Source organism: Tauraco erythrolophus, chromosome W, assembly GCF_009769465.1.
Source record: "Tauraco erythrolophus isolate bTauEry1 chromosome W, bTauEry1.pri, whole genome shotgun sequence".
In the NCBI taxonomy this organism is placed as follows: Eukaryota; Metazoa; Chordata; class Aves; order Musophagiformes; family Musophagidae; genus Tauraco; species Tauraco erythrolophus.
Genome location: NC_141497.1, coordinates 3,604,074 through 3,627,924, shown reverse-complemented (window position 1 = coordinate 3,627,924; position 23,851 = coordinate 3,604,074). Strand labels below are relative to the sequence as shown.

General features: G+C 44.1%; 1 protein-coding gene across 4 annotated transcripts in view; it reads right to left on the bottom strand.

The window, feature by feature from the left end:
• Positions 1-23,851, bottom strand: part of LOC104379675 (F-BAR domain only protein 2-like) — a 140,645-nt gene that overhangs the window by 80,383 nt on the left and 36,411 nt on the right. For 3 of the 4 annotated variants that reach the window (XM_086630249.1, XM_086630251.1, XM_086630250.1), the window contains exons 6-8: positions 14,426-14,530; positions 6,793-6,891; positions 5,265-5,361 (exon numbers count right to left, since the gene is read on the bottom strand). In XM_086630249.1, the coding sequence (XP_086486375.1) occupies positions 5,265-5,361; positions 6,793-6,891; positions 14,426-14,530 (301 nt within the window). The remainder of the gene's footprint in view (positions 1-5,264; positions 5,362-6,792; positions 6,892-14,425; positions 14,531-23,851) is intronic. The other variant, XM_086630252.1, reaches the window with a different exon arrangement.

Sequence of the window (23,851 nt, the reverse complement as noted above, 5' to 3'; positions counted from 1 at the left end):
TATAATTAATGGAGACTCCCTTCTGTAGGGAACAGAAGGCCCAATTTGCAGACGAGACCCACTTCCTAGGGAGGTCTGCTGCCTCCCTGAGGCCCAGATTAAAGACGTGAAGAGAAGACTTCCTACCCTGGTACGGCCCTCAGATTATTATCCATTATTGATTTTTCAGGTAGGCAGCAATGAAGTTGCAACAAGAAGCCTGAGAGCAATCAAGAGAGACTTCAGGGCCTTGGGACGACTGGTTAAGGCATCAGGAGCACAAGTAATGTTCTCCTTTATTCTTCCAGTTGCAGGGAACGATGAGGGAAGAAGCAGGAAGAGGCAGCAGATCAATACTTGGCTCCAAGCCTGGTGTCGCCAGCAGAATTTTGAGGTTTTTTGATCATGGGTCAGTCTACACAACGCCAGGCCTGCTGGCGACAGACGGGGTACACCTGTCTCAAAGAGAGAAAAAGATCTTTGCACAAGAGTTAGCAGGGCGCATTGGAAGAGCTTTAAACTAGATTTGAAGGAGGAAAGGGAGAAAACCAGGCTCTAGAGATAAGTCTGGGGGCAGCATGCCAATGTTTGAGGGAAGATGTGCTAGTGAGGTCCTTCAGTCTGCCATCTCAGTGGAGATAGGGGATGGAGCAGCAAAAGACAGTGGCAGCAAAGACACAAGGGTTATTGATGTGTTAGAAACCACGGAAGCACCTGAGAATGATCACGTAGGAATTAGGGCTTCTCCCCCAAAAAAGGTGACAATAGCCCAAGTGAAGTGCATCTACACCAATGCAGGCAGCACGGGCAACCAACGGGAGGAGCTGGAAGCCGTTGTGCAGCAGGAAAACAAAGATATAGTTGCCATTGCAGAAACATAGTGGGATGACTCACACAACTGGAGTGCTGCAATGGATGGCTATAAACTCTTCAGAAGGGATAGGCAAGGAAGGAGAGGTGGGAGGTAGCCCTGTATGTTAGGGAGCGTTTTGACTGGCTACAGCTTGATGATGGTGATAGTCGAGTGTTGATGGGTAAGAATCAGGGGAAAGGCCAACAAGGCAGATATCATGGTGGGAGTCTGTTATAGACCATCCAACCAGGATGAAGAGGCAGATGAAATATTCTATAAGCAGCTGGGAGAAGTCTCATGATCGCTAGCCCTTATTCTTGTGGGAGACTTCAACTTACCAGATGTCTGCTGGAAAGACAATACGGAAGAGAGGAAACAGTCTAGGAGGTTCCTGGAGCGTGTGGAAGATAAATTCCTGACACAGCTGGTGAGGAAGCCAACTAGGGAAGACGCCCTGCTGGACCTGTTGTTTGCAAACAGAGACGGACTTGTGGGTGATGCGATGGTTGGAGGCCATCTTGGACACAGTGATCATGAAATGATCACTGAAATGATATATGAAATGATAGAGGTTTCGATTCTTGGAGAAGTAATGAGAGGAGTCAGCAGAACCGCCACCTTGGACTTCCGGAGGGCAGATTTTGACCGTTTTAGGGGCCTGGTTGACAGAGCCCCTTCGGAGGCAGTCTTGAAGGGCAAAGGAGTCCAGGAAGGGTGGACATTCTTCAAGAAGGAAATCCTAAAGATGCAGGAACAGGACGTCCCCATGTGCCAAAAGAGGAGTCAGCAGGGAAGACGACCAGCCTGGCTGAACAGAGAGCTTTGGCCAGAACTCAGGAAAGAAAAGAGTTTATAATCTTTGAAAGAAGGAGCAGGCCACTCAGGAGGACTACAAGGATGTCGTGAGGCTATGAAGGGAGAAAATTTGCAGGGCCAAACCCAACAAGACCTTAATCTGGCTACTGCCATAAAAGACAATAAAAAAAATGTTACTGTAAATACATTCACAACAAAAGGAGGGCTAAGGAGAATCTCCATCCTTTATTGGATATGGGAGGAAACAGTGACAAAGGATGAGGAAGAGGCTGAGGTACTTAATGCCTTCTTTGCCTCAGTCTTTAATAGTAAGACCGGATGTTCTGGGGGCACCCAGCTCTCTGAGCTGGAAGACAGGGATGGGGAGCAGATTGAAGCCCCCATAATCCAAGGGGAAATGGTTAGCGACCTGCTACGCCACTTAGACACACACAAGCCTATGGGGCTGGATGAGATCCACCCAAGGGTAGTGAGGGAGCTGGCAGAAGTGCTCACCAAGCCACTTTCCATCATTTATCAGCAGTCCTGGATCACTGGGGAGGTCCCAGTTGACTGGAGGTTAGCAAATGCGACACCCATCCACAAGAAGGGCTGGAAGGAGGATCCAGGGAAGTACAGGCCTGTCAGTCTGACCTCAGTGCCGGGGAAGGTTATGGAGCAGATCATCTTGAGTGTCATCATCTGGCACGTACAGGACAACCAGGTGATCAGGCCCAGTCAGCATGGGTTTATGAAAGGCAGGGCCTGCTTGACCGACTTGATCTCCTTCTATGACAAGGTGACCCACTCAGTGGATGACGGAAAGGCTGTGGACGTTGTTTATCTGGACTTTAGTGAAGCCTTGGACACGGTTTCCCACAACATTCTCCTGGAGAAACTGGCTGCTCATGGCTTGGATGGGTGTGCTCTTTGCTGGGTAAAATCTGGCTGGATGGTGAGGCCCAAAGAATGGTGGTGAATGAAGTCAAATCCGGTTGGTGGCTGGTCACAAGTGGTGTTCCCCAGGGCTCAGTATTGGGGCCAGTTCTGTTTCATGTCTTTATCAACGATCTGGATGAGAGGATCGAGTGCACCCTCAGTAAGTTTGCAGACAACACCAAGTTGGGCGGGAGTGTTGATCTGCTTGAGGGTAGGAAGGCTCTACAGAGGGATCTGGACAGGCTGGATCAATGGGCCGAGGCCAATTGTATGAGGTTCAACAAGGCCAAGTGTCAACTTCTGCACTTGGGTCACAACTACCCCATGCAAAGCTACAGGCTTGGGGAAGAGTGGCTGGAAAGGTGCCGGGCGGAAAAGGACCTGGGGGTGTTGGTCAATAGCCAGCTGTATATGTACCAGCAGTGTGCCCAGGTGGCCAAGAAGGCCAATAGCATCCTGGCTTGTATCAGAAATAGTGTGGCCAGCAGGACTAGGGCAGCGATCGTGCCCCTGTACTCGGCACTGGTGAGACCGCATCTCGAATACCGTGTTCAGTTTTGGGCCCCCTGCTACAAGAAAGACATTTTGGTGCTGGAGCATGTCCAGAGAAGGGCAATGAAGCTGGTGAAGGGTCTGGAGCACAAGTCTTATGAGGAGCAGCTGAGGGAACTGGGGTTGTTCAGCCTGGAGAAAAGGAAGCTCAGGGGAGACCTTCTCACTCTCTACAACTACCTGAAAGGAGGTTGTAGCAAGATGGAGGTCAGCCTCTTCTCCCAAGTAACAAGCAATAGGATGAGAGGAAATGGCCTCAAGTTGCACCAGGGGAGGTTTAGCTTGGATATTAGAAACCATTTTTTCACTGAAAGGATTGTCAAGCATTGGAACAGGTTGCCCAGGGCAGTGGTGGAGTAACCATCCCTGGAGGGATATCAAAGACGTGTAGATGTGGTGCTTAGGGACGTGGTTTAGTGGTGGACTTGGCAGTGTTAGGTTTATGGTTGGACTTGATGATCTTAAGGGTCTTTTCCAACCTAAATGATTCTACGAGAGAAGCAGTAAACCATCATTAACATCACTAGCAGTCCGCGTTTTAGTCTCCTATCTTTGACACTTCACAACTTATGAATTTGTATTCTTTTGCTGCTGAATTTATCTATGCTTTCCTCTGCACCATGACTGCTTTACAAAGTTGATATCAATACAATAATTTCACTCTGTAAGAGATAGTTCAAGGCGTGTACATTTTCACACTAAAAACATAAACTTTCCTTAAAATATATTTTGCTGTTATTACAGTTGTAAGATTAAAGAAATGAAATTTACTATGGGAAAAGCTTTTATTTGACCCCAGAGAATACAAATGGGATTTGAAGAACTCTGTAAAGCCTCTAATAGTACACAGCGTGTATAACTTCTCCCACTAAATCAAAAAATGTGTTTTTTTCTTATGATTACTATGTTGTCTAGCAAAAAAAACACACTCATAATGTGGATGGCCTGAAGTACACAGTACTCTAGGATATATTAGCAAGGGTCTTTGTAACCCAGGGAGTCAGGATCCTAAATGCAAGATGGAGATCCCTAGCCATGACATCTCAGCAATAGCTAATCAAAAAGTCTGAACACTGATTTTTCACGTCTTTACCCTCACTTCAGATCAACTGAACTTGAACCCTTGAAGTTCATACTTTTTCTTTCTTATTTTTTATTGAAAAATTGTAAAACATACAGGAAATTGTTCCATATACAATCTTACCTCAGCCCACTCAGGTATCAGCATTAGCGGATCACAGAGAGGATATGAAACAATGTTATGTTAAAAACATCTCACAGAGGCATTGTAGGACACCTAGTAACCACATTTAACAATTTATATTAAATTCTCAATATCTACTCTACTATGTACATCCCTGCTCTGAAAAAAACTTTGTGCTTCCGTACTAGAAGGCAGAGATGCTAGTCAGGGCTCCCAATGCTCAAAGAAAAATGGTACTACTGAATTCCTGTACTCACACACCTAGTGACCATGTACTCATGCCCAAATATTAAAGTGAACTCTATATTTTTCTTATAATGCTAGATAAACAGTACTGTGAGACTGTCTTTTTATGCCAGTCCAGGAAAGTCTTATACACCAAATCCAACAAGCAGTACTTTCAGAAAGTACTATTCAATTTGCTACTTGTTAAAGGAAACAATCTACATATAATCTATTAAAATACATAATTTTGTAAGCTGATAAACTGATGCAACTGTTCCAACAGTTCTATAAGCAGCTTTATAGACATTTGTTCTGAATATATCCATAAATTTATATTAAATAAAGTTTGGAAATATAATTTATGCAGAAGCACATAGCAGAGGTAAGTTTGTGCAAGGAACTTCGGTCTCTTGATAAGTTTCACTGATGTACCAAGGAGCAGTATAGTTTAAGAGCTTCCTCAAAGGTCTACATAGAGGGACTTAGAGCTATAAAAGGCTATGCTTTATGAACACAAATACTACACTTACGTAATAAATTGTGTTGATAAATTTCTATTAATCATTTAATATCAAAGATAAAATTTCAAATGCTCATAATCGATTAAGTACATTACCACTATAACACGCTAACAAATAGAGTTTGACCTTTTATTGGGAATGGAAATCTACGGTTTTTAAATTAACATTTCCTACTCTGTTATTTTTAATCTCTTACCAGGTCTTTCCTTGCCAGTTCCTTTTGACTCAGCAAAATTCTGTATTAAACTCTCAACTGTAGTATTTCTCATGTTATTAATAAACTCTTCATGCACCTTCAAAAAAAAACAACACACCATACAAAAGGAATTTTAAAACTAGTAATTGAAAGAATGGCATTAACTTTAAAAAGTGTTTTTCTCTACAGTTAAGGTTCAAAATACTTGCCTCAAAAATATATTACAGAGCTTCCGAAAAAAATAAATCAACAGGCATTTTAGCAAGAAAATCCCTTCTTTGATTTAGTGTGTGTACAATACAGATAGAAATGAGGAATGAAAGAATACAGCTTGATGATGGGTCTAGGATTTACTTCCATTTCTTCCATCTAAACCACTTTTGTAATCCATAATTTTCTGAATTTGTCAGCAACACGTCCCACTATAACATCAGGAAGACAAGCAGTCTCTTAAGCTAGCAATAGTTAAGGGTGTAAACTGTTACCACTGTATTATCACAGTTCCCACCTGCCTGAGTAAAAGCATTACTTATGTAATGTTTTTTGGTCTGACAAATGAACAACCACATGTTATTAATAAGAAGTTTTTCCAACAAAGCAGTATGTGTATGCTTTAGAAATAAATAGCATGAACCTTGTGAACACCGTTCATTAGCAGAAAGCTTCAAAACTGAGGAAAACAGTGAATCAAATTAAGTGTATACAAATAAAACTACATTTCAGAACATCAAAAATTAAAGACTACTTATAGAATTATTAATTAAATCAATTTGCATCTAAAGAAAAGATACTATAAAAGCTTCTTTTAACACAGCTATTGAAGGTCTTTTGCTCATAAAAACCCCAAGTTTATCAAAAATTTGGAAGCTTTTCAGACTGATATAATTTCAAGTTTTAGTTAAAGAAAAGCACAAGTATCCTGAAATGTGTGAAATGGATGCTAATTAGTATCTACGGAACAGAACTTTGAAATACACTAACAATTCTCTAAATTGTAAAAATATTTTGTTTTCTGTTAACACAACATTTAACAATTATTCAGTCTTATTTTGTACAATTTGTGATACTGAACTTATAAGTACAAACAAGAAGCAGTAAAAAACTCAGTTTATGTTGAATTTAGATATTAAAAAGATTTTCAATACAATGAACAAAATTAGAGGATGATCCATTTAATAAAAAATTTCCGAGAGGCTTGAATAACAAAAGAGAATACACATATAGAAACATCACTAAAGACCAAAGCAGCAATTTAGTAGATGTTCAAATCTCCTTCAAATATCTCAAACAAGTTCAGCACTCACGTAATGTTTGATATCTGTGGTAAAAAGAACCACATCTGCTTTAAAGTCCTTTGAATTCTGTGGATCATTTCTGTTTGTCTCCTCCTACTCATATTGGTTTTAAAAGTTACCATCATTTAAAAGATGTGATCTTGTAATTACCACAAACGCAATAAGAAATATTTTTCTGAACTATTAAATGAAACATGTAGCATGATCTAAACAAACAATAATATGAAAATTACCTCTCCTACTTGTAAATGAATTTCTTTTATGGTATCTGACAATGATTCTATAATCTCTTTCATATGAAGAAGGTGTGTTTCTTCAATGTCTTGAAATTTCTGTAAACCAATAGAAGCAATTATTCATAATGAAAATAATTCTTGAAATATTAAACCTTAAATTTTAATAATTAAATATACTAAACAGAAAAAAATTTGATCATGGTAATTACAGTGTTTAAAAAAGGAAGGTGCAGAATTCAGATTTATGAAATAATGTACTTTATAATATCCTTTTAGAACCACTATCCAACTTTTTTTGCTTACTCTTTTAAAAAAAATTAAGATAAATTAAGATTTAAAGTCAGACCTATTTCTACCAAAAGAAAATAAGATTGGAGGGTGTTTAAAAAAACTAAAAAAAAACCCCAACTTTTTTCTCATAACTGAAGAGTTTTGTTTTTTCATCTAACCCCAGAAAACCTATTTCTGGATCTGTTTTGCACCTCCTCCTTATCACCCTCTCTTCCTGCTTACAACATACACATGCTTTCTTTTTCTCTAGTTAAATCTATATCCTTTGCTTCTTTAAATGTGATTCATTTGTTTGATCTTTAAACTAACTGTATAAAAGCTTTGCAGTTTGTCTGGAATTTGTCCTCCTGTTCCATCTTACCCAGGCTTCCACCTGACACCCATTTTAAAACCCATTTCCAATGTCTCTAATGATCCCTTTCTAGCCAAAGATCAGAACTAAAAATGTCCTAATCCTCCCCAACAGTCAACCATAGTCATCTTGAAATCTGTGTTTACTCCTCGCTCTATCCTAGTACCTAGTTACTTATGTAACTTTGGAGCACCACTTAATCCTCTCTCCAGTTTTTACAGGGTTCTTTGAAGACTATCGCTCCACATTTCACACCTCCTCGTACTCTGATTCATAAAAAACAAGTAAAACTCCATACAGACAAGTCAAATGCCTCTTAACTTCCAAACTCTCAATCTTTCTTTTGCCATACTTATATGTCCTTAGTCATCAATTAAGCAGATTAAAATTATTTTTTTTTTCCCTCAAGCAGCCTTCCTCTTAATTACAGAGGATATGGTCATCCTCTGTAGCCTGTTCTATGATGTTACTTCTTTTACTGACTGTCTGATTACATGAACTATATTATTTTGCTTTCAAAGCTATCTATGGTCCATCTCTACAATATCTGCTCTCAATCGCTATCAAGGTGTCAACATCTGTACGCAATGTGATCTTTCAGCCTGTTTCCACTACCTAATTTTTACCTAAACTCAAAGTCAGCTTTTGAGATTATGCCAATGCCACTTCCTTTATGTTTGGTTTGAGCTCCGCATAAACATTTTCCTTTAGACTATTCTATCAAAACAGCTGGCCATTCAGAGCTTTTGGGTTTTGGCTCTTATGGCAGTGGACAGCAAGTCTCTCCTCTCGATTGCTTCCTTATTTCTTGTTTATTGTTTTATACTTAAGATTTAAAGTAGAAGCCATCTTGGCCTTGTACAGTACGTAACACAAAGGAGTCTGATAAAAGACTAAAGCTATCTAGATACTATGATACAACCACATCATTCATATCAGTCCTGGTTTCAGCTGGGACAGATTTAATTTTTCTTTTTAACAGCCAGAAGGGCTCCGTGTTTTGGTTTTAGTCTGAGACTTGCTCTGAGAAGAACGCTGACAGCGCACTGATGTTTGTAGTTGGCACTGAGGCCTCAAGGACTTTTCAGCTGCCGGGTTCTTGCCAGTGTGCAGGAGCATAGCAGGATGGGGGGGGAGCATAGCCGGGACAAGGGGTCCACAACTCTCCTTATGATTTGTACTTAGACTTAGGATTGAGGGCCAAACTGGCCAATTAGTATTCCATATCATGCAGCGTCATGCCCAGTATAAAAGTGAGGGTTGACTGGGAACAAGGGCTTTTGCTCTTCCAGGGGCTCTCACTCTCAGAGTGCTATATCTCTCTCTCTTTTCAAGCCTCTCGTTCATTCAGGATTGTGGTGTCGAGACTTCTCTGTTTCAGGATCGTTAGCTGGGATAGGACAGGTCTTGGTCACCAGGTGGTGAGCAGTTACACTGTGCATCACTTGTTTGTATATATTATCATTATACTTACATATATTATTATTATTAAATTGTTCTTATCTCAACCCACGAGTCTCCTTCCCTTTTCCCCATTCCCTGTGGGTGGCAGAGGGCGAGTGAGTGGTTATGTGAAGTTTAGTTGCCGGCTGGCCTAAACCACGACAATAGCACAGATATAATCATTAACCAAATTGTTTACTTTCACTTTTGAAAGATCAGTCCATTTTGAAAAGATGTACTGAAATGAATCTGTAATGTTTATGACCCAACAAATTCAAGTCAATTCTTAGCAATTTAAGCTACAATAAAAAAATGAAAACTCATCAACAGGATCCAACTCAGCATACACAGTTTAAGTAAGCATTATTCCTTTTTATAAACATGCACATATTCCTATAAGTTTTAAAATGTGAAGAATTATTACTCATACTTGAACTTTATTTATATGCAGACTGCTCAACAGCAAATTTGTCCAGTCAACTGCATTCAGTTCTAGTTACAACAGGACTTTCAAAGATTAACTTAGCACTTTCACCTATTTGATCCATTCCAATAATTGACTGTTATGCGATTATAAAAAAAAAGCTTTTAAAAAGGTGGAATTGGCAAATGAGACGTTTTCTAAACAAGTGCATAGCAATTGTATAATTCAACCATAGTTTTACTCAGAAAATCTTTCAACATGAAGAATTTCTGCTAAATCCAGCATCTAAACAAAGTAGTGAATTATATTTTCCTACATCTTTAGTCACAAAAAACCTTCCATGTTTATTGCAGCAAAAAAACATAACTTGCAATTTAAGACTAGGAAGATCATGTTTCTAAATTCAACCTCTCAAAATCACGTATCACAAGCCACGTCACTTTGATAACTGCAGGTAAGATAGTAAATGACAAAAAAAGAAAAATATGTAAAATTTACGGAACAGGAATGGTGGAGTTTAACTAAGAAAAGAGAACATTACTACATGATTATCTTGAATAAAGTCACAACAATTCAAAGCATTCGCATCCTCAGAAAAATGTTATCTCAACAGCTTAAGACAGATTTAAGTTAAGCCAATTGGTTTTGCACTGAAACAGGTGAGAACGTTCACACCACTCATTTATTTTGTTCTCAGAATAAGTATATTTCAAGTGAAACATACTCAAATTAAAATAATCTAAGGCACCACTGATTCAGAAGTGGGCTTCCACATATTCATGAGTGTTGTTATTTTTCCTACTGCATCATCTTTAAAGTATTCCCCCTGCAACCAAACTGCAGATGCGGCTATGTCATTATACTTAAAACAAATTCCACAGATAGGACTTATACTGGCAGAATTACAATTTTCATTTCCAATATGGATAGCTATGGAAGGTATTAAGAGTTTCCAGATGTCCATTATCACATTAAGTGAAAATTTAAATTCTGAGTAAAAGGGTTCTTGCAGTTAAGGAATTAAGGTTATTTACAAAATCATGGTTTGTAGTGAGAGGTAAATTTCTATCATTTTTGTATTGCAAAACAAATAGCCCAAAAGCATTGTCATGTTTTCCCAGCTGTAACACCAAGTATAGTAAAAAGATTATTTTTTTCTCTCTCTACAGCTCAGCCTTGTTTAAATACCTAATGCCCACCTAATAACACGAACAAAGCTGAACAAAAAGTATCTTCATATTCTGTCTCTAGATAAAAAATAAACCATGACTTTTTTCATTCTTCTGTTGTAGTGAAATGTTCAAATGACTTTTATGAGACATTATGAAAACTCCAGTTAATTTGCTTTCTGAAAGTCCCTACATTTTCCTTCAATAATTCACTGACAATAAAATCCATTTCAAATAATCTTCATGATTATCTTCTGTCAGTTCAAAACGAGAATTCCTTTTCATTAATCACAGCTTTCTTGCTCATTGGAGACAAGTTTCCAGAGCAATTTTAGCAAGGCCAGTTTATTTAAGTCATATTTGTTAATAAGTCAAACACTGTAAACACAGTCTCTTTCTTCTAGAGGTAAAGAATAAAAAGCAGACAGTTGTAGTGAGACTAAAAGATTTATAGCAACCTGACTGAAATTGCTCTGAAGTGGTTCGGAAGCATTCACAGGATTTAATTCAGTGGGGGTTCAATAACTTCCAGAGCAAGGTAGATAAACAAAGGAGGAACTCAGAACCATAGAATGGTTTGGGTTGGAAGGGACCTCAAAGACCATCTAGTTCCAACCCCCCTGCCATGGGCAGGAACATCCTCCACTACACCAGGTTGCCCAAAGCCTCATCCAACCTGGCCTTGAACACTTCCAGGGATGGGGCAGCCACAATGTCTCTGGGCAACCTGTTCCACTGCCTCACCACCCTTTAAGTGAAAAATTTCTTCCTTAGACCTAATCTAAATCTGCCCTTTTTCAGTTTAAAGCCATTGCCCCGTGTCCTATCACTACACGCCCTTGTAAAAAGTCCCTCTCCAGCTTTCCTGTAGGCCCCTTTAGGTACTGGAAAGCTAATAGAAGGTCTCCCTAGAGCCTTCTCTTCTCCAGGCTGAACAGCCCCAACTCTCTCAACCTGTCTTCATAGCAGAGGTGCTTCAGCCCTCGGATCATCTTCGTGGCCTCCTCTGGACTCGCTCCAGCAGCTCCATGTCCTTCTTGTGTTGGGGACTCCAGAGCTGAACACAGTATTCCAGGTGGGGTCTCACGAGAGTTGAGTAGAGGGGCAGAATCACCTCCCTCGACCTGCTGGCCACACTGTTTTGGATGCAGCCCAGGACATGGTTGGCTTTCTGGGCTGCAAGCACATATTGCCGGCTCATGTTGAGCTTCTCATCAACCAGCACTCCCAGGTCCTCCTCAGGGCTGCTCTCAATCCATTCTCCGCCCAGCCTGTACTTGTTCTTGGGATTGCCCCAACCCATGCACAGGACCTTGCACTTGGCCTTGTTGAACTTCATGAGGTTCTCACAGGCCCAGCTCGCCAGCCTGTCAAGGTCCCTCTGGATGGCATCCCTTCCCTCCAGTGTGTCCACAACACCACACAGCTTGATGTCATCTGCAAACTTGCTGAGGGTGCACTTGATCCCACTGTCCATGTCACCAACAAAGATGTTAAACAGCACCAGCCCCAGTACTGACCCCAGAGGAACACCACACGTCACTGGCCTCCACATGGACATTGAACCGTTGACTGCAACTCTCTGAGTGCGACCATCCAGCCAATTCCTTATCCACCGAGTGGTCCATCCATCAAATCCATGTCTCTCCAACCAGGAGGTTCTGCACAATGATCTTGCCAGGCACAGAGGTGAGACTGACTGGCCTGTAGTTCCCTGGGTCTTCTTTTTTCCCCTTTTTAAAGATGGAGGCTATATTTCCCCTTTTCCAGTCAGTGGGAACTTCACCAGATTGCCACATCTTCTCAGATATGATGGATACTGGCTTAGCAACTTCATCCACCAGTTCCCTCAGGATCCGCGGATGCACCTCATCAGGTCCCATGGACTTGCACACCTTCAGGTTCCTTAGATGGTGTCAGACCTGATCTTCTCCTACAGTGGGTGGTTCTTCATTCTCACAGTCCCTGTCTTTACATTCCGTGACTTGGGCTGTGCAGCTGGAGCTCTTGCCAGTGAAGACTGAGGCAAAGAAATCATTGAGAACCTCAGCCTTCTCCATATCCCAGGTAGCCAGGTCCCCCGTTTCCTTCCGGAGAGGACCCACATTTTCCCTAGATCTCTTTTTATCACTGACATATCTATAGAAGTTTTTCTTGTTGCCCTTGATGTCCCTGGCCAGATTTAACTCTATCAGGGCTTTAGCTTTCCCAACCTGATCCCTGGTTGCTCGGACAATTTCTCTGTATTCCTCTCAGGCTACCTGTCCTTGCTTTTACCCTCTGTAGGTTTCCTTTTTGTGTTTGAGTTGCCCCAGGAGCTCCTTGTTCATCCAGGCAGGCCTCCTGGCATTCCTACCTGACTTTCTCTTTGTTGGGATGCACCGCTCCTGAGATTGGAAGAGGTGATCCTTGAATATTTCTTGGGCCCCTCTTCTCTCCAGGGCTTTATCGCATGGAAGTCTGCCAAGGAGATCCCTGAAGAGGCCAAAGTCTGCTCTCCTGAAATCCAGGGCAGTGAGCTTCCTGTGCTCCCTCCTTGCCGCCCTAAGGATCTTGAATTCCACCATTTCATGGTCACTGCAGCCAAGGCTGCCCTTGAGCTTTATGTTCTCCATCAGTCCCTCCATGTTGGGAAGAACAAGGTCCAGCAAAGCACCTCTCCTCATTGGTTCCTCTACCACTTGGAGAAGGAAGTTATCATCCATGCATTCAAGGAACCTCCTGGATTGCCTATGCCCTGCTATGTTGTCCCTCCAACAGATATCGGGGTGGTTGAAGTCCCCCATGAGGACCAGGGCTCGTGAATGTGAGGCTGCTCCTATCTGTCTGTAGAGGGCCCCATCCACTGGGTCTTCCTGGTCAGGTTGACTATAGCAGACTCCCACTACTATGTCCCCTGTCCCTGCCCTCCCTTTAATCCTGACCCATAAGCTCTCAGTTGGCTCCTCATCCATCCCCAGGTGCAGCTCCATGCACTCCAGCTGGTCTTTGACATAAAGGGCAACCCCTCCTCCTCTTCTCCCCTGCCTATCCTTCCTATAGAGCCTGTGTCCTTCCATTCTGACACTCCAGTCATAGGATTCAGTTAAGGAAAACCTGAACATTTTTCCACTTCTACGTTAGTAATTAAAGTATGACTGAGTCTCCCTAATAGTTCCATCTATGCCTAAAAAAATAAACTTTGAAACTAAGAAAGAGAGCAAAGAATCTTCAACCAATAAGAAAATTCCTATCTCGTAAAAGCTTTACCAAACCAAGAAACATATACAAATAAATATGCCAACCAGTCCTCAACTAAATATTACTACTAAAAGCAGAAACCGTGAGGTTTGATTTTTGAAATCTAGGGCAGTGGAAAAAAGTCTGCTATCAGATTTGAAAAAAAACCCAAACACTTTAAAACCTAACAAGCAGCAGCATGTGCGATCATACAGAGAACTTGATATCCTCTGAAATACAGATTAAAACATCTTTTAAAAAACCCCAGAAATTTCAATTGATGTAGAGGCTTTTGACCACCTCATAAACCCTGGGAAGACGCTTTAACGAGCTGTTACTGAAGTGTTTTGCCAGAACAATAATGAAAAAACCATGATGGATCCCAGTTTTAAAACTCTTATGGGTTCTGGCTCCCCAGCAATTCACAGGATTTCCCATATGATCACAATGCACCTACAATACTTCCAAAACTTTCTAAAAATTTCTTCAAAAAGTTTTTCTAGAGTACTAGTGTTCAACTGTTTCTATCAAGGACACTGCCATCACAACATACATGGTCAATGTTTGTCATTCAAACTTATTACTTCTGACATTGTTCATATCAATTTCCAATGGAGATCATTCTATCCTGAACCAATTGTTCACAAGCTTTGATTGCAGATATCTTCAGAGAGATGAAATAGAACACATATTAATATATTTTAAAGGTAACTCATTTAATATAACACTTACCTGTGCAGTTTCTGACATTTTCTGTTCAAAAACAGATTTAACCGCAGCATATTTCTCCACATATAGTTTATAGGTATCTGTAGCTTTTTTCAATTTAACTGCTGCCTATAAATTAGTACCAAAAAAAAAGTGTCAAATGTCACACATCCAATCTGATCCAAGGCTTTTAAAGTCACTATTAAAAGAAAGTCTAGGATGACCTATAAAAACATTCAGGGGCATATCGAAATGGTGAAATGCCATAACAAAATTTCACCACCGAATAACTCTGATTCAAGACATTAGAGATTTCTATTTAAAGCTATACATAAACCACATAAAAAGGTAACAAAGCAATTACCTAATTTCAAACCCTTCCCCTTATCAGCAATGACTTATACTTGTTTTGAAATAAATATTTTAAAATTTGTATTGCTGAAGTCAACTAATTAGCTCGTGAAATATTTAGATCAGCAACAAAAAAGCAGGAAGAAAGCAGGGTTGGAATACAGAGGAGTTAGCGCAATTCTGAAAGAGTTAATGGTAAAAAACTCAAGGTGGCACAGTTCTCAGAAGTGAAGGAAGAAACATAAGGAAAAAGATGTTAACAAGTACAGTGTTATGTCAATGGAAATCTTAATTTTAAGATACATTTGAAAGTGAAGTTAATGCAGAAGATACAGATAGCCAGACTTATGCAGCTCACAGTTGTTCATAACAGCCCTTTTTGCCTTTATAATTTATTGATTTGTTTCATTATTTGTTGCTAATTAAACAAAATGTTCTTTTTGTGGGCTTAATATTCTTAAAGGATAAAAAGAAATATAGGAGAATCCCAATATTACACAGACAACAAAACTGAATGAAGTGACTGGTTTTGGTAGAGAAAAAGCTATTTTTTTCAGAACTTCGATATTCTTGCTATTTGCAATTAAAATTATTTGCCTTGAACATCATCTTTTGTATAGCTTCTGTGGTCAACATGCCTACTTTAACTCATTGAAATTTCCCATCAGTTGTAACTCAAAAGTATTTCTGAATCGTTAATGACATCAGTAAAGACAGTTGGATGTTTACTATTTCTTCTAATTCCAAACAGCTTTCCACTCCTCTTTCAAGCGAGTTTCATCTCTCTCACAGTAAAAACGGAAACTATTTCTCACTTGCAATGACTTGTAAAGCTGACCACTACCTATAACTTTCAGAACATAGAACCATTAAATGCTTAGGGTTGGAAAGGACCTCAAAGATCATCTAGTTCCAACCCCCCTGCCATGGGCAGGAACACCCTCCACTACACCAGATTGCTCAAAGCCTCATCCAACCTGGCCTTGAACACTGCCAGGGATGGGGCATCCACAACTTCTCTGGGCAACCTGTTCCAGTTCCTCACCACCCTCTGAGTGAAAAATTTCTTCTTTAGATCTAATCTAAATCTCCCCTCTTTCAGTTTAAAGCCATTGCCCCTTGTCCTGTCACTGCATGCCCTTGTAAAAAGTCCCTCTCCGGCTTTCCTGTAGGCCCCCTTCAGATATTGAAAAACTGCTATAAGATCTCCCAGGAATCTCCTCTTCTCCAGATTGAACAACCCCAACTCTCTCAACCTGTCTTCATAGCAGAAGTGCTCCAGCCCTCTCATCATCTTGAGGGCCCTCCTATGGACCTGCTCCAACAGCTCCATGTCGTTCTTGTGTTGGGGACCCCAGAGTTGAATGCAGCACTGCAGGGGGAGGGGGTCTCACGAGAGCAGAGGGGCAGGATCATCTCCCTCGAAATTCTGGCCACACTTCTTGAGATGCAGCCCAGGATGCGGCTGGCTTTCTGGGCTGCCAGCGCACATTGCCAGCTCACGTTGAGCTTCTCATCCACCAACACCCGCAAGTCCTTTTCATCCGGGCTGCTTCTCAATCCATTCTCCGCCCAGCCTGTACTTGTGCTTGGGATTGCCCCGACCCATGTGCAGGACCTTGCACTTGGCCTTGTTGAACTTCATGAGGTTCTCACAGGTCCACCTCTCCAGCCTGTCAAGGTCCCTCTGGATGGCATCCCTTCCCTCCAGCATGTCCACAACACCACACAGCTTGGTGTCATCTGCAAACTTGCTGAGGGTGCACTCGATCCCACTGTCCATGTCACGAACAAAGATGTTAAATAGCACCGGCCCCAACACTGACCCCGGAGGAACACCACTCGTCACTGGCCTCCACTTGGACATCAAGCCGTTGACTGCAACTCTCTAAGTGCGACCATCCAGCCAATTCCTTATCCAACGAGTGGTCCATCCATCAAATCTGTGTCTCCAATTCAGAGATAAGGATTTTGTATGGGATAGTATCAAATGCTTTGGACAATACAGGTAGATGATGTCATTGACTCTTCCCTTATCTACCAATGCTGTAACCCCATTATAGAAGGCTACTCAATTTTTCAGGCAGGATTTGCCCTTAGTGAAACCATGTTGGCTGTCACCAGTCACCTCCTTTTATCCCTCCATGTGCCTTAGCATAGCTTCCAGGAGGATCTGCTCCATGATCTTGCCAGGCACAGAGGTGAGACTGACTGGCCTGTAGTTCCCTGGGTCTTCTTTTTTTCCCTTTTTAAAGATGGGGGCTATGTTTCCCCTTTTCCAGTCAGTGGCAACTTCACCAGACTGCCACGACTTCTCAAATATGATGGATAGCGGCTTAGCAACTTCATCCGCCAGTTCCCTCAGGACCTGCAGATGCACCTCATCAGGTCCCATGGACTTATCCACCTTCGGGTTCTTTAGATGGTCTCGAACATGATCTTCTCCTACAGTGGGCGGTTCTTCATTCTCCCAGTCCCTGCCTTTGCCTTGTGCGACTTACTTACTGTTGGGCAAACTCAAGTGGAAAAAGAGAGTGTACAGATCATGGAAGGAGGGGCAGGCCACTTGGGAGGAATATAGGTCTGCTGTCAGAGGATGTAGGGAGGCAACTAGGAAAGCTAAGACCTCCTTGGAATTAAACCTTGCAAGAAAGGTCAAGGACAACAGAAAAAGGCTTCTTCAAATACATTGCAGATAAAACTAACACTAGAGGCAATGTAGGCCCACTGGTGAATGAGGAGAGTGCCCTGGTGACAGAGGATAAGAAGAAGGCAGAGTTAGTGAATGCCTTCTTTGCCTCAGTCTATACTGCTGGAGGCTATCCTGATGAGCCCTGCAACCCTGAGGCTCCTGAGGAAGTCAGGATAGAGGAGGAGTCTACCCTGGTTGATGAGGACTTGGTTAGGGACCAGTTTAGCAACCTGGCCATCCATAAGTCCACGGGTCCTGATGGGATGCACCCACGGGTGCTGAGGGAGCTGGCGGATGTCATTGCCAGGCCACTCGCCATCATCTTTGCTAAATCGTGGGGAACAAGAGAGGTGCCTGAGGACTGGAGGAAAGCAAATGTCGCTCCGGTTTTCAAAAAGGGCAAGTAGGAAGACCCAGGCAACTATAGACCAGTCAGCCTCACCTCCATCCCTGGAAAGATAATGGAACAACTTATCCTTGGTGCTGTCTCTAGGCATATCAAGGATAAGAGGGTCATTAGGGGCAGTCAACATGGCTTCACTAAGGGGAAGTCGTGCTTGACAAACCTGATAGCCTTTGATGAGGACATCACCCAGTGGGTGGATGATGGTAGAGCAGTGGATGTGGTCTATCTTGACTTCAGTAAAGCATTTGACACAGTCTCCCACGGCATCCTCACAACTGCATGCATAGAGTGCATGGTCAGCAAGTTTGCTGATGACACTAAACTGGGAGGAGTGGCTGACACACCTGAAGGCTGTGCTGCCATTCAGAGAGACCTGGACAGGCTGGAGAGTTGGGCAGGGAGAAATTTAATCAAATACAACAAGGGCAAGTGTAGAGTCTTGCATTTGGGTAAGAACAACCCCATGTACCAGTACAAGTTGGGGACGGAACTGTTGGGGAACAGCACAGGAGAAAGGGACCTGGGGGTTCTGGTGGATAGCAGGATGACCATGAGCCAGCAATGTGCCCTTGTGGCCAAGAAGGCCAATGGCATCCTGGGGTGTATTAGAAGGGGTGTGGTTAGTAGGTCGAGAGAGGTTCTCCTCCCCCTCTACTCTGCACTGGTGAGGCCGCATCTGGAATATTGTGTCCAGTTCTGGGCCCCTCAGTTCAAGAAGGACAAGGAACTGCTTGAGAGAGTCCAGCGTAGGGCCACAAAGATGATTAAGGGAGTGGAGCATCTCCCTTCTGAGGAAAGGCTGAGGGAGCTGGGTCTCTTTAGCTTGGAGGAGACTGAGGGGAGACCTCATTAATGTTTATAAATATGTAAAGGGTGACTGTCATGAGGATGGAGCCAGGCTCTTCTCACTGGCATCTAATGATAGGACAAGGGGAAATGGATATAAGCTGGAACATTCCTGCAGGTGATAGAGGAGCCGACAAGGAGGGGTGCCATGCTTGACCTTGTGCTCACCAACAGGGAGGGACTGGTGGGCGATGTGAAACTTAAGGATAGCCTTGGCTGCAGTGACCACGACACGGTGGAGTTCAAGATCCATGGGGCAGCAAGGAAACCATTCAGCAAGCTCTGTACCCTAGACTTCAAGAAGGCGGACTTCGGCCTCTTCAAGGACTTGATGGGCAAAGTGCCGTGGGAGGCGACCCTGGAGGGAAGAGGGGCCCAGGAAAGTTGGTCCACATTCAAGGAGCACCTCCTCCAAGCTCAGCATAGGTGCATCCCGATGAAGAACAAGTCGGGCAAAAAGACCAGGAGGCCTGCGTGGATGAGCAAGGAGCTCCTGGACCAACTGAAAATGAAGAGGTTAGCCTACAGAGGGTGGAAGCGGAGACAGATAGCCTGGGAGGAATACAGAGAAGCTGTATGAGTGACCAGGGATCAAGTGAGGAAGGCTAAAGCCCTGAAGGAATTGAATTTGGCAAGGGATATAAAAAGCAATAAGAAAAGCTTCTATAGGTATGTAGGGGACAAAAGGAAGTCCAAGGAGAATGTAGGCCCCCTCCGGAAGGATACTGGTGCTCTGGTCACCCGGTACATAGAGAAGGCTGAGGTACTCAATGACTTTTTTGCCTCAGTCTTCACTGATAAAGCCTCTTGTCTTACCACCCAAGCTGTGGAAAGAACTAGCAGGGACTGTGAGGATGAACCACCGCCCACTGTACTTGAAGAGCAGGTTCGAGAACATCTGAGGAACTTGAAGGTGCACAAGTCCATGGGACCTGATGAGATCCATCCGCGGGTCCTGAAGGAACTGGCGGATGAAGTTGCCAAGCCACTGGCCATTGTATTTGAGAAGTCGTGGCGGTCTGGCGAGGTCCCCGATGACTGGAAGAGAGGGAACATAACCCCCATTTTTAAAAAGGGGAACAAGGAGGACCCGGGCAACTACAGGCCGGTCAGCCTCACCTCTGTGCCTGGCAAGGTCATGGAGCAGATTCTCCTGGGAACCATGCTAAGGCACATGGAGAGCAAGGAGGTGGTGGGTGACAGCCAACATGGCTTCACCAAAGGCAGATCGTGCCTGACCAACTTGGTGGCCTTTTATGATGGGGTGACAGCATCGGTGGACAAGGGTCGACCAACGGATGTCATCTACCTGGACTTGTGCAAAGCTTTTGACACTGTCCCGCACGACATTCTTCTCCCTAAACTAGAGAGGCATGGGTTTGATGGATGGACCACTCGGTGGATAAGGAATTGGCTCAATGGCCGCACTCAGAGAGTAGTGGTCAACGGCTCGATGTCCATGTGGAGACCGGTCACGAGTGGCGTCCCTCAGGGGTCCGTGTTGGGCCCGGCCCTCTTCAACATCTTTGTCGGTGACGTGGACAGTGGCATGGAGTGCACCCTCAGCAAGTTCGCCGATGACACCAAGCTGTGTGGTGCCGTCGACACGCTGGAAGGGAGGGATGCCATCCAGAGGGACCTCGACAGGCTGGAGAGGTGGGCCCGTACCAACCTCATGAAGTTTAACCAGGCCAAGTGCAAGGTCCTACATCTGGGTCGTGGCAATCCCAGGCACAAATACAGACTGGGCGGAGAATGGATCGTGAGCAGCCCTGAGGAGAAGGACTTGGGAGTACTGGTGGACGAGAAGCTCAATATGAGCCGGCAATGTGCTCTTGCGGCCCAGAAGGCCAACCACGTCCTGGGCTGCATCAAGAGGAGCGTGGCCAGCAGGTCGAGGGAGGTGATTCTCCCCCTCTACTCTGCCCTCGTGAGACCTCACTTGGAGTATTGCGTCCAGTTCTGGAGTCCCCAACATAAGAAGGACATGGACCAGTTGGAGAGGGTCCAGAGGAGGGCCACGAAGATGATAAGAGGGCTGGAGCACCTTTCCTATGAGGACAGGCTGAAAGAGTTGGGGCTGTTCAGCCTGGAGAAGAGGAGGCTCTGGGGTGACCTTATAGCGGTCTTCCAGTACCTCAAGGGGGCCTACAAGAAAGATGGGGAGAGGCTGTTCAGGAGGGCCTGTTGTGATAGGACAAGGGGTAATGGTTTTAAAATAGAGGGAGGTAGATTCAGGTTGGATATTAGGAAAAAATTTTTTACCATGAGAGTTGTAGAACACTGGAACAGGTTGCCCAGAGAGGTGGTGGATGCTCCATCCCTGGAGACGTTCAAGGCCAGGTTGGATGAGGCCCTGAGCAACCTGATCTAGTTGGAGATATCCCTGTTCCTTGCAGGGGGGTTGGACTAGATGACCTTTGAAGGTCCCTTCCAGCCCTAACGATTCTATGATTCTATGATTCTAACATAGGAGGTTCCGCTTAAACATGAGGAAGAACTTCTTCCCAGTAAGGACTCCCAGGTGTCCTTATGTAACAAGTAAAGTGCTCTGCAAGGGGAACTGGATGACAGGGAGGGTGATGGCTGTCCCTGCTTGGAGGTGTCTCCAAAGCCAGGTCGGACTGCCGTTGGCATTAAAACCTCATCAAAAGAGGAAAATATAGACGAGGGCCCACGTGGAGGGTTGCCTAAGGGGAGTCAGTCTGCTCCACGATTTCTGACTGCCTCTGTTAAAAGAAAAAGGAGGGTAATTGTCATAGGTGATTCCCTTCTGAAGGGAACAGAGGGGCCAATATGTCAAATGGACCCAACCCACAGGGAAGTCTGCTGCCTCCCTGGGGCCCGCGTCAGGGACGTCACTAGGAAACTCCCTGGTCTGGTACGGCCCTCTGATTATTATCCATTACTGGTAATGCAAGTTGGTACTGATGAGCTAACAGAGAGAAGTCCAAAGGCCATCAAAAGGGACTTTAGGGCATTGGAGCGATTGGTCGAAGGGTCAGGAGCCCAGGTAGTGTTTTCTTCAATCCCTTTAGTGGCAGGAAACAATATAGAAAGGAACAGAAAAACAGACTCGATTAACAGATGGCTCAGAGGCTGGTGCCATCGACGGAGATTTGATTTCTTTGATCATGGGGAGGCTTTCACTGAACCAGGTCTGATGGCAACAGATGGGACTTGCCTTTCTCAGAGGGGAACCAGGGACTTAGCGCAAAAGCTAGCAGGGCTCATTGACAGGGCTTTAAACTAGAATTGAAGGGGAAAGGGGGGAATATCAAGAATGATAAAGACATGCTGGAAGTACCTGTACAACAGAAGGAGGGAATTCCAGCTGCTCCAGCCAGGAAGTCAGGTTCATCTGGGGCCCAACTTAAATGCCTTTATGTCAATGCGCGCAGCATGGGGAATAAGAAAGAGGAGTTAGAAGTGTGTGCGCACCTGCTGGGATATGATCTCATTGGCATCACGGAGACGTGGTGGGATGACTCCTATGAGTGGAGTGTCAGAATAGAAGGGTACAGGCTCTTTAGGAAGGATAGACAAGGAAGAAGAGGAGGAGGAGTTGCCCTCTATGTTAAGGATCAGCTAGAGTGCATGGAGCGGCACCGGGGGACAAATGAGGTCCTGACTGAGAGCTTATGGGTTAGGATTAAAGGCAGAGCACGGACAGGGGACATAGTAGTAGGGGTCTGCTACAGACCACCTGACCAGGAGGACTGGGTGGATGAGGCCCTCTACAGACAGATAGGAGCTGCCTCACGTTCACGAGCCCTGGTCCTCATGGGGGACTTCAACCACCCTGATATCTGTTGGAAGGACAACACAGCAGGGCACAGGCAATCCAGGAGGTTCCTGGAATGCATGGATGATAACTTCCTTCTCCAAGTGGTAGAGGAACCAAGGAGGAGAGGTGCTTTGCTGGACCTTGTTCTCACTAACAGTGAAGGGCTGGTGGGGAACGTGACGCTCAAGGACAGCCTTGGCTGCAGCGATCATGAAATGGTAGAATTCAAAATACTTAGAGAAGCAAGGAGGGTGCATATCAGGCTCACTACCCTGGATTTCAGGAAAGCAGACTTTGGCCTCTTCAAGGATCTCCTCGCTAGAGTACAATGGGATGAGGCCCTGGAGGGAAGAGGGGCCCAAGAAAGCTGGTTAATATTCAAGGATCACCTCCTCCAAGCTCAGGAGTGGTGCATCCCAACAAAGAGAAAGTCAGGTAGGAATACCAGGAGGCCCGCATGGATGAACAAGGAGCTCCTGGATCAACTCAGGCACAAAAAGAAAGCCTATAGAGGGTGGAAGCAAGGACAGGTAGCCTGGGAAGAATACAGAGAAATTGTCCGAGTAACCAGAGATCAGGTTAGGAAAGCCAAAGCCCTGATAGAGTTAAATCTGGCCAGGGACATCAAGGGCAACAAGAAAAACTTCTATAGATATGTCAGTGATAAAAAGAGATCTAGGGAAAATGTAGGCCCTCTCCGGAAGGAAACGAGAGATCTGGTCACCCAGGATATGGAGAAGGCAGAGGTTCTCAATGACTTCTTTGCCTCAGTCTTCACTGGCAAGAGCTCTAGCGGCACGGCCCAAGTCACGGAAGGCAAAGGCAGGGACTGTGAGAATGAAGAACTGCCCACTGTAGGAGAAGATCAGGTTCGAGACCATCTAAAGAACCTGAAGGTGGACAAGTCCATGGGACCTGATGAGGTACATCCACGGGGCCTGAGGGAACTGGCAGATGAAGTTGCTTAGCCACTATCCATCATATTTGAGAAGTCGTGGCAATCTGGTGAAGCTCCCACCAACTGGAAACGGGGAAACATAGCCCCCATCTTTAAAAAGGGAAAAAAGAAGACCCAGGGAACTACAGGCCAGTCAGTCTCACCTCTGTGCCTGGCAAGATCATGGAGCAGATCCTCCTGGAGACTATGCTAAGGCACATAGAAAATAAGAGGTGATTGGTGACAGCCAACATGGCTTCACTAAGGGCAAATCCTGCCTGACTAATTTGGTGGCCTTCTATGATGAGGTTACGGCATTGATGGATAGGGGAAGAGCAACTGACATTGTCTACCTGGACTTATCCAAAGCATTTGATACTGTCCCACACGACATCCTCATCTCTAAACTGGAAAGACGTGGTTTTGATGGA